Here is a 12,162-nt window from a genome sequence, read left to right as displayed (position 1 = left end):
TCCTGGAGGAAAGCAGAAGTAACGCTTCTTTGAATTGCTCCCAAGAGCACATTTCTTCACTTTATCAACACAAAATGCCTATGTAGACGTTCAGAAAGGGCTCAGCCTGCTTCAGGTTAAGCCGGTTCAATGATTGGAAATACGGTTTTGGCCAGAGATCCTTCCGTTCGAGGGAAGGTCTCAGCATTTTCTCTCTATCTCTGTCAGGATTTCCTACTGACATTCTAACAGGTGCAGCTGATTAGAGTTGGTCCTGGTTGCTTGGCAACCTCAGCCTGCTTGAAGGAGGAGAGGGGGGAGGGGCCAGCAGGCAGAAGCCGAGCAGCGGCCATTTTAGTAGTTCTTGGCACTTAATTTGAACTTGTCTGTCTAAAATGGCAGACAGAGACAGCAGAGTAAAGACATGCTATTTGCTAACATTAGCGACCAATGCTAAAATTACTGCTACTTAACATTAGCCACTAGAAATTAAATGCATGATAATGGTAACATGTTAATGCCAACATGCTAATGTTAATTGCTAACGCGTCAACGCATCAGCACTAAAATGCTAATGTAACATGCTAATGCTAACATGCTAATGTTAACATGTTAATGCTAACATGCTAATGGTAATTGCTAGCGCGTCAGCACATCAGCGCTAACATATTAATGTTAACATGCCAATGCTCACATACTAATGTTAACATGTTAATTAGCATTAGGCACTAAGAATTAAATACATGCTAATGTTAATATACTAATGTTACCATGCTAATGCTCAACAGCCCACTCTCAGTCTCAAAATTTCTGCAGGAATTTTCTAGTACTGAATTTGCTGAGCAGTGTCAGTAATAATGCATGGGGGCGACGTGCCAGAGTGAGTCACACTCAAAATTTCTTTAGAAATTTTCTAGTAAATAGATCTGTAATTGTGAAATGAATCTTTTTCTCCAGAGTTGTTAAAGCTAAAGAAGATTTTATGTGATTTAACGTTACATTTGTGAGGTGAAATGAGGCTGTAACGACAGTCCACCTACATCTTCATTGGAAATGAAATCATGGTTTAGCATGTTTGTATACAACAGTGTCGTCGACATACATTTGCCCTTTCTGTGGAAGCTCATTAACATATACAGAGAGCAGAGAGAAAGACAGAACACAGGTTAGTGTATGGCCCTACACAAATGCATATGGACATTAGCATACATACATACATACCCCCGAAGCAGCGGGCTGCCACCGGCCGCCGGTGGCCGGTTACAGCCGGCGAAGTGCGTCCCCCCGCCGGGGGAGGCAGCGGCCTCCCTCCCTGGCGGGTCCGCACCCGGGCTGCCGCCGGCAGCCGGCGAAGTGCGTCCCCCCGCCGGGGGAGGCAGCGGCCTCCCTCCCTGGCGGGTCCGCACCCGGGCTGCCGCCGGCAGCCGGCGAAGTGCGTCCCCCCGCCGGGGGAGGCAGCGGCCTCCCTCCCTGGCGGGTCCGCACCCGGGCTGCCGCCGGCAGCCGGCGAAGTGCGTCCCCCCGCCGGGGGAAGCAGCGACCTCCCTCCCTGGCGGGTCCGCACCCGGGCTGCCGCCGGCAGCCGGCGAAGTGCGCACTATCAGTAAACTGGTTCCTATTTATAAACTTTTTAGATGTCACAGATGATGTCACTGATGATGTCATAAGCCACATGACCTCACCAGAGAACGGAGCCAGAGAACTTCACGTGACCTGTGACATCATAGGTCACATGACCTCACCGGTGGGGATGTTGCATCAGCACATAAACAGGTAAGGTAATGTATGTTAATGTCCATATGCATTAGTTTAGGGCAGACATGGGCAAACTGCGGCCCGTTAGGCTTTTCAATGCGGCCCGCCGAACTTATCCACATCCAAAAAATAAAAATATATCTTACAAAGATATGTGTCTCATCACTGTGCGATGAAAACTCGGTGAGCTATCCCCCAAAGAGTAGCAACAAAACCCACAAAATGACACAGTATGTCTTATCTTTGCTGTTTCGTTTCAAAAGTTCTATTTCAGCGCGAAGAAACGCTGCTAGTGTCTCCTGCTCTGTCTCTGCTTTAGTTTGAATCAGTCATGAAGCTCCTGGTTGTTACATAAAGACAAAGAGGCTTTGACAGTGAAGTGTGACCTCTTGCTGCGATATACCACCTTTGGGTTTACTTCATTCTGGATCGTCATTGGTGGGTCAAAGGTGAACGTGGGCGGTACTAATCGATTCTCCTGACTCTTGATTGGTCGACAGGTGACAGATGTCAATCATCCACACTCTGTGTTGTTTTAGCCTTAGTAGCACCGCTAGCTGCTACCTGCTGCTTCATATTCTTTAATACCGCTTGTTTCAAATATCGTGTCGTATTAAAACTCAAAGTCTTCTTTCTTCTGCCACACTGGTGAAGACATGTTCATTATTAGTCTGGCAGTGACGGGGCCAGACTCGGCCTGCAAACGTCTGATGATGAACATGTTTCAAAATCAGCTGAAAAGATAAATTGTGTAAAGTTGAAAAGTGAAGCTTTTTTTAACAAAAATATGTTTGAATATATTCAAATGTGTTTAAAAACACACAAAGATGTTGAAATGTGTTTTTAAAAGACATTATTAACATACAGAAAGATTGTGTTTAACATTCAAAGCACCATCAATCCTGGCCCAGCCCCTCTGTCAAATTTTAGAACCCAATGTGGCCCGCAAGTCAAAAAGTTTGCCCACCCCTGCACTAACCTGTGTCCTGTCTGTTTCTCTGTGTCCCGTCTGTTTCTCTGTGTCCTGTCTGTTTGACACGGAGAATCTTCGTTGCCTGCTACATGTGTGAAAAAATGGCTCCGGTCTGAACTTTGTCACAGGACGCATGAGATGTCATCATGACACTGATGATGCTTCATTTCTGCTCACATCATTACGCAAATAAAAAAGAAAAGAAGTACCTTTAACATTTTAGTAAAATACATAATGGGTGTGCATCAAGGATCAGTGTTAGGCCCCGTACCATTTAATCTATATGTTAATGAGCTTCCATTAACATAGAGGGGAAGGAGGGAGAGTCCCTTGGCAGTTTAATCCTATGGCAACATAACTAAGGGATGGCCTGAGCCAGCTACAACTACAAGCTCTATCAAAAAGTTAAGTCTTAAGTCTACTCTTAAAGGTGTTGACTGTGTCTGCCTCCTGAACCCAGAATGGTAGTTTGGTCCACAGAAGAGGAGCCTGATAGCTGAAAGCTCTGGCTCCCAATCTACTTTTGGAAACTATAGGAACCACAAGGAACCCAGCATCCTGAGCGCGCAATGTTCTAGAGGGGTAGTAAGGTATTATGAGCTCTTTTAGATATGATGGTGCCTGACCTTGAAGAGGTTTGTATGTAAGGAGAAGAATTTTAAATTCTATTCTAGATTTAACAGGTAGCCAGTGCATGGAAGCCAAAATGGGAGAGATGTGATCTCTGATCTTGGTTCCTGTCAGAACGCGTACAGCAGCATTCTGAATTAACTGCAAAGTCCTAAGAGACTTATTGGAGCAGCCTGATAACAAAGAGTTACAATAGTCCAGCCTAGAAGTAGCAAATGTGTGGACTAGTTTTTCTGCATCCACTTCAGATACAATGCATCTGATTTTGCCGATGTTACCTAAGAGGAAGAATGCAATCCTCAAAATTTGTTTTATGTGGACATTAAAGGACAGGTCACAGGAAATGTAATGTGTCTATCGTATGTGTCACCGTAGTTTCTCCTTCACGCCTACAAGGCAAAAGTGTTGCAATCAGCAACTGCACCGCTAAATGCCACCAAATCCCATACACTGGCTGTGAAGAAGCTTCCCTGCTCTAACTATGCTGAATACACTGAGATAGCAGCTCGCTGCAGGTGATCGACCAGAATCACACAAACGATGTCTTCAAGTCCAACTTATTTATTGCCACAAGCACATCCAATGCGTACAACTGTCCGATGCATTAGTGGTTCTGTGTAAACAACACAATAAACAAGAGATACAAACAGTAAATAACACAGGAAATGTATATAATATACATATAAATGCAAACTGTAATACAAATTATATGCACACTGTATAAAGTACAAACAGACAGACAGCAGGGAAATAATGTGACAGTATACAGTCAAAAGGCAGGTCTAAAGCTGAAACAGTCTAGCCTCTCTTGAACATTTATGGTAGTTAGCAAGGCAACAGTGGCTGGGCTCCTGTCAAGGCGGCGCACAGTTCTAGACGTGGGATGGATTGCTGCTTCTTTGGAGCCACTCTCGACTGGGCTGTGATGAATGCTATCTCAACCTCTCCGCTTGGACTCTCAGTTCTGAGGAATGCTACAGAGCCGTATGCCTGTTCTGAGGCATCACAAAACACATGGATCTCACGCCGGCTGGTGGGGGAGTCCAACTCAGGGCTGTGTCAGCGCCGGTCCTGGCCACATTTGCGCCCTGGGCGAACCCCCCACCACTCCAAACCTGATGTGGGGAACTCGCTGGTGAGATGGTGAATGAGATTGCCGCCCCATGAAGGGTCTGGGGGTCCTGTCTTACAATCCGAAAAGGCAGGTTTTCAGGCTCACCTTGGAGACCAAGTTGTTTGGCCGCTGAATGGAGAAGCAAGGTGTGCTCGGAGCCATTGTCTAAGTATGGCGTATGTCTCTAGTGTTTGGTCTCCATTCCTAAGCACCACTTTGCTGACTTTAAGGAGAACGTGTTGACCCTGAGGAGCTTTACCGATGTACAGAACCTCTTCACTCCTGTTTGGGGGGCGTAGGACCAACTGGTCCTGAAACTGCTGGTGTGGGTTTGTCCGCTTTCGCTGGAGTTTTCCCACTGATCTCGTGTAGAGCAAGGAGATGTCTACTATTACAGGTTTTGCAGCACATTTTCAAGTCACACTCAGCTGCTCGATGGTTTCGGCCACAGCGCCAGCAGCGGTTGCTGTCCTGGATCCATACTCGTTTCTGAGCACTGTTGAGGAACTTGAAGTTGGCACAGTTGTTAAAGGAGTGCTTATTGTAATCACAAAACGGGAAAAACTTCTTCGGGCCTTGACTGATAGGTGATCCGTGGGCTGTTACGTCTGTGGGTCTGGTTTCTGTACCCACCAGAAGAACAGAAGCCTTTGGCGTTACCTTATTTTCCCTTTTCGTGTCTTTACGTTTTGGATTTGTATTCTTCCATGTGCTGCTGCCATATTGCAACATGTCTTCCTGAACCTGGAGTTCGTATTCCAGCCAGTCTGCTAAATCCAATAAAGTGGGGATCGGTATCTTAAGTGGGTGGGTGAAACGTCGAAACCCAGCCCTTAGGTCATGTAGTAACTTCCCCAGTAGGCCAAAAATCGGCGACCCACAATCTAGTTAGTTAATACTTGTTAGTAGGGTCTGGCGATTTTCACTGGGTTTGTAGATGATAAGAACACAGAATCTTACCAGCCTCTTCCTTTAAAAAGGACCAGTGTACAGGACTTAGCTAACTATATGGTTGTTGATTGTAATTAAGTTCAATGTGACACGATCTGAATATTTAATATTATGAATACTGCATTCAATTTCTGTCATATTATGTAAATAGAGCCCCCTAAATTCAACAAACTGCACTTATAAGATGAGCACTGTAAAAAAAACTGTAAAGTACCAAATGTTGTGAATCTTATGTACTATAATCTTTTATGGTTGCTCATATATAGACATTTTTACATTTGAAACTTTGTCTTCCTCTGTTTAATAACAACAGGGCCTGAAGAAACCATGTTCATATTTCCAAGTTAAGAAAAGTGTAAAAAAATATATATATAGTTATAGATACTGAGACTGTACTGTTTCTTTGCTGGAATCAAAACATTTCCAAAACCCAGCTCTGTTGAGGATCTCTTTATAAGTGGAAATATTGTCTCATTTTTCAATCCCACTCTGTACTGCAGCTCAAGGCAGATGGGCCACAGAATGTTTGCATGGAATTTTTTAGATCTATACATTTGCACTCCAAACATTCATTACTGGTGTCATTGACTATAGACTTGGGATCATAAGCCTGCTGAGCACAACAGAATTTACAGAAGCAGAGATAAACAACAATGCAAGAACTGGATGGATGGATGGATGGATGAATGGATGGATGGATGGATGGATATAAATACTGCATAGTATAAGCAGTCCAACGCAATTGCAAGACAAACATCGGTCTCATGTCCTTGTGAACTGGATCACTACCTCTTCTGACAGTTTCAATAGAAATTTACATTTCACAATGTCAGTGTAGTATTCATTGCAAGGGTCCAGTATTTTATTGGTATTGCAATTCAATGTAGAGATATTTTTTTGTTGTTGTGCTCAGTCACTGTATATTATATACAGTCCAGATATCCTTATCCAGTTAAAGCCCCACAGGCAAGCTGCCAATTTAATTTGTATGCAGCCTCCTGTAAAAAATAAATTAGAAGTACACAGTATTTGAAGGAAATGCTGCAGAAAACAAGACAAGAAAAGTATCTAAAACAGACAAAAAAGCAAAGGTTTTGAATAAACTTGTCTGTAAGCCAAGTCACGTCCCAAAAGTGAATAGGTAAAGTCTGAATAGGAACGCTAAAGCAAACATATCTTAATCTGCTAGATACTGCACAACTTTATATAGTCTGAAACAACAAGCAGCTCAAAATGAGTGCAGTCTGTCCTAAAGCATGACAATGCGTGGCAGAAAAACCAAATGCAAATTTATTTTTCTATTGAATGTACTATTTGTGCAGCTGATGACATCAGTAACCACAAAAAGATTGAGAGAAAGTAACCAAACGAACATTTTTCAGCCGAACTTCGGATTTTTGCTCACAGTCCAAAAGTGAACTGCTAAACTGCACACAGAGCTCCAGTTACAATAAGTTTACTGCCCATAACATGTAATTTCTAACACATTTTTAATATGTCACCATCTCACTTGTATTCACGTTTTATTGCTTATATCATAAAAAACATTGTTTTAAAATGTTTAAAAGATAAAGTTAAAAACAATAATAAAAAGGATTTTTGGCAAGCATTTGCTGAACTTGCTCCACAAGTAAACACTTTCTGCCTTCACACTGCAGTCTTACCACTGTCATCACGTTGAAATATAAAAACTGTGAAGCAAATATTCAGATGAGTTCTTTTAAGTAGCAGCTTTACGTATAAACATTGCTCTTCACTAAAGCAAATCAACAGAGAGGAGCAGAAATTTAACTAGCTCCTGCTGTGACAACATGTTTGTGATAGAATGACTTAACAACGTGTTATGTACAGGGGGTTTCTACACACACACACACACACATATATATATATATAACTTATTTATGTGCACACATCTTTGAGCAGATGCTATCTTCAGTCATCAGCATTGATGTTTATATTATGTTTTGTTTCCGCTCTATGATCGTGTGTCTTAAATTAACCTGTAGCAGCAGCAGGTACTCCGGGACCCTCTGAACCGGCTGAAGGAGCAAAGTGTGGAGTGAGGGTTTGGACTCGTCACCTGTTATGTCACTCTGATGGAAACACCCAACGGCCAATTGGAGCAAAGGGGCAGTACAGGTCAGCCAATCAGAATGGAAGGACAAAACCAGTTAGTACAGCAGAAATAAGCAATGTATTAGATATATAGATCTATATACATATATATATATATATTCTATAATATATCTATATTCTCTATAATAAGATAATACTTATATATATCTATATTATATAATTATAATATTATATATATATATAATATATATATATATCATATATTCTATTATGTGTATATGTGTATATAATATATTTATATATTATATATATATATATATATATATCTTTGATATAATGTTATATATATCTATATTGTGTGTATATATATGTGTGTGTGTATATATCTATATATATATATCTATATATATATATATTATTTATATTATATGTGTGTTGTGTATATGTATATATATATATATATATATATATATATATATATATATTATTATATATATATATATTTATATATATATTATATGTTGTATATATATAATATATATATATATTATATATATATATATATATATATATCTATATATATATATAATATTATATATATATATATATTATATTGTGTGTGTGTGTGTGTGTGTAGAAAACCCCCCTGTACATAACACGTTGTTAAGTCATTCTATCACAAAAACCTGTTGTCACAGCAGGAGCTACGTTAAATTTCTGCTCCTCTCTGTGATTGCTGAGTGAAGAGCAATGTTATACGTAAAGCTGCTACTTAAAAGAACTCATCTGATATTTGCTTCACAGTTTTATATTTCAACGGATGACAGTGGTAAGACTGCAGTGTGAAGGCAGAAAGTGTTTACTTGTGGAGCAAGTTCAGCAAATGCTTGCCAAAAATCCTTTTATTATTGTTTTAACTTTTCTTTTAAACATTTTAAAACAATGTTTTTTATGATATAAGCAATAAACGTGAATACAAGTGAGATGGTGACATATTAAAATGTGTTAGAAATTACATGTTATGGGCAGTAAACTTATTGTTACTGGAGCTCTGTGTGCAGTTTAGCAGTTCACTTTTGGACTGTGAGCAAAAATCCGAAGTTCGGCTGAAAAATGTTCGTTTGGTTACTTTCTCTCAATCTTTTGTGGTTACGATGTCATCAGCTGCACAAATATACATTCAATAGAAAATAAATTTGCATTGGGTTTTCTGCCACGCATTGTCCTGCTTTAGGACAGACTGCACTCATTTTGAGCTGCTTGTTGTTTCAGACTATATAAAGTTTTGCAGTATCTAGCAGATTAAGATATGTTTTTTTAGCGTTCCATTCAGACTTTACCTATTCACTTTTGGGACGTGACTTGGCTTACAGACAAGTTTATTCAAAACCTTTGCTTTTTGTCTGTTTTAGATACTTTTCTTGTCTTGTTTTCTGCAGCATTTCCTTCAAATACTGTGTACTTCTAATTTATTTTTACAGGAGGCTGCATACAAATTAAATTGGCAGCTTGCCTGTGGGGCTTTAACTGGATAAGGATATCTGGACTGTATATAATATACAGTGACTGAGCACAACAACAAAAAAATATCTCTACATTGAATTGCAATACCATAAAATACTGGACCCTTGCAATGAATACTCACTGACATTGTGAAATGTAAATTTCTATTTAAACTGTCAGAAGAGGTAGTGATCCAGTTCACAAGGACATGAGACCGATGTTTGTCTTGCAATTGCGTTGGACTGCTTATACTATGCAGTATTTATATCCATCCATCCTCCATCCATCCATTCATCCATCATCCCTCCATCCAGTTCTTGCATTGTTGTTTATCTCTGCTTCTGTAAATTCTGTTGTGGCTCAGCAGGCTTATGATCCCAAGTCTATAGTCAATGACACCAGTTATGAATGTTTGGGTGGCAATGTATAGATCAAAAAATTCCATGCAAACATTCTGTGGCCATCTGCCTTGAGCTGCAGTACCAGAGTGGGATTGAAAAATGAGACATATTTCCACTTATAAAGAGACCTCAACAGAGCTGGTTTTGGAATGTTTTGATTCCAGCAAAGAAACAGTACAGTCTCAGTATCTATAACATATATATATTTTTTTACACTTTTCTTAACTTGGAAATATGAACATGGTTTCTTCAGGCCCTGTTGTTATTAAACGAGGAAGACAAAGTTTACAATGTAAAATGTCTATATAGAGCAACCATAAAAGATTATAGTACATAAGATTCCAAACATTTGGTACTTTACAGTTTTTTTTACAGTGCTCATCTTATAAGTGCAGTTTGTTGAATTTAGGGGGCTCTATTTACATAATATGACAGAAATTGAATGCAGTATTCATAATATTAAAATTCAGTCGTGTCACATTGAACTTAATTACAATCAACAACCATATAGTAGCTAAGTCCTGTACACTGGTCCTTTTTAAAGGAAGAGGCTGGTAAGATTCTGTGTTTTTCATCTACAAACCCAGTGAAATCGCCAGACCCTACTAACAAAAGTATTAACTAACTAGATTGTGGTCGCCGATTTTTGGCCTACTGGGGAAGTTACTACATGACCTAAGGGCTGGGTTTCGACGTTTCACCCACCCATTAAGATACCGATCCCCACTTTATTGGATTTAGCAGACTGGCTGAATACGAACTCCAGGTCAGGAAGACATGTTGCAATATGGCACGCCGCACATGGAAGATACAAATCCAAAACGTAAAGACACGAAAAGGGAAAATAAGGTAACGCAAAGGCTTCTGTTTTCTGGTGGGTACAGAAACCAGACCCACAGACGTAACAGCCCACGGATCACCTATCAGTCAAGGCCCGAAGAAGTTTTTCCCGTTTGTGATTACAATAAGCACTCCTTTAACAACTGTGCCAACTTCAAGTTCCTCAACAGTGCTCAGAAACGAGTATGGATCCCGGACAACAACCGCTGCTGGCGCTGTGGCCGAAACCATCGAGCAGCTGAGTGTGACTTGAAAATGTGCTGCAAAACCTGTAATAGTAGACATCTCCTTGCTCTACACGAGATCAGTGGGAAAACTCCAGCGAAACGGACAAACCCACACCAGCAGTTTCAGGACCAGTTGGTCCTACGCCCCCCAAACAGGAGTGAAGAGGTTCTGTACATCGGTAAAGCTCCTCAGGGTCAACACGTTCTCCTTAAAGTCGCAAAGTGGTGCTTAGAATGGGACCAAACACTAGAGACATACGCCATACTTAGACAATGGCTCCGGCACACCTTGCTTCTCCATTCAGCGGCCAAACAACTTGGTCTCCAAGGTGAGCCTGAAAACCTGCCTTTTCGGATTGTAAGACAGGACCCCCGACCCTTCATGGGCGGCAATCTCATTCACATCTCACCAGCGAGTTCCCACACATCAGGTTTGGATGGGTGGGGGGTTCGCCCAGGGCGCAAATGTGGCCAGGACCGGCGCTGACACAGCCCTGAGTTGGACCCCACCCAGCCGGCGTGAGATCCATGTGTTTTGTGATGCCTCAGAACAGGCATACGGCTCTGTAGCATTCTCAAACTGAGAGTTCAAGCGGAGAGGTTGAGATAGCATTCATCACAGCCCAGTCGGAGTGGCTCCAAAGAAGCAGCATCCATCCACGTCTAGAACTGTGCGCCGCCTTGACAGGAGCCCAGCCACTGTTGCCTTGCTAACTACCATAAATGTTCAAGGGCTAGCTGTTTCAGCTTTAGACCTGCCTTTTGACTGTATACTGTCACATTATTTCCCTGCTGTCTGTCTGTTTGTACTTTATACAGTGTGCATATAATTTGTATTACAGTTTGCATTTATATGTATATTATATACATTTCCTGTGTTATTTACTGTTTGTATCTCTTGTTTATTGTGTTGTTTACACAGAACCACTAATGCATCGGACAGTTGTACGCATTGGATGTGCTTGTGGCAATAAATAAGTTGGACTTGAAGACATCGTTTGTGTGATTCTGGTCGATCACCTGCAGCGAGCTGCTATCTCAGTGTATTCAGCATAGTTAGAGCAGGGAAGCTTCTTCACAGCCAGTGTATGGGATTTGGTGGCATTTAGCGGTGCAGTTGCTGATTGCAACACTTTTGCCTTGTAGGCGTGAAGGAGAAACTACGGTGACACATACGATAGACACATTACATTTCCTGTGACCTGTCCTTTAATGTCCACATAAAACAAATTTTGAGGATTGCATTCTTCCTCTTAGGTAACATCGGCAAAATCAGATGCATTGTATCTGAAGTGGATGCAGAAAAACTAGTCCACACATTTGCTACTTCTAGGCTGGACTATTGTAACTCTTTGTTATCAGGCTGCTCCAATAAGTCTCTTAGGACTTTGCAGTTAATTCAGAATGCTGCTGTACGCGTTCTGACAGGAACCAAGATCAGAGATCACATCTCTCCCATTTTGGCTTCCATGCACTGGCTACCTGTTAAATCTAGAATAGAATTTAAAATTCTTCTCCTTACATACAAACCTCTTCAAGGTCAGGCACCATCATATCTAAAAGAGCTCATAATACCTTACTACCCCTCTAGAACATTGCGCGCTCAGGATGCTGGGTTCCTTGTGGTTCCTATAGTTTCCAAAAGTAGATTGGGAGCCAGAGCTTTCAGCTATCAGGCTCCTCTTCTGTGGACCAAACTACCATTCTGGGTTC

At 41.1% G+C, this 12,162-nt stretch overlaps 1 protein-coding gene across 1 annotated transcript in view; it reads left to right on the top strand.

The window, feature by feature from the left end:
• Positions 1–773: 773 nt before the first annotated feature.
• Positions 774–12,162, top strand: part of LOC113746173 (translation initiation factor IF-2-like) — a 20,586-nt gene continuing 9,197 nt past the window's right edge. The window contains exons 1-2 of the mRNA XM_027280903.1: positions 774–1,298; positions 1,378–1,752. Coding sequence (XP_027136704.1) covers positions 1,153–1,298; positions 1,378–1,752 — 521 coding nt within the window. The 5' untranslated portion in view covers positions 774–1,152. The remainder of the gene's footprint in view (positions 1,299–1,377; positions 1,753–12,162) is intronic.

The sequence above is a fragment of the Larimichthys crocea genome, chromosome VII (genome assembly GCF_000972845.2).
Source record: "Larimichthys crocea isolate SSNF chromosome VII, L_crocea_2.0, whole genome shotgun sequence".
NCBI classification, from domain to species: Eukaryota; Metazoa; Chordata; class Actinopteri; family Sciaenidae; genus Larimichthys; species Larimichthys crocea.
This window is presented reverse-complemented; position numbering and strand designations above follow the sequence as displayed.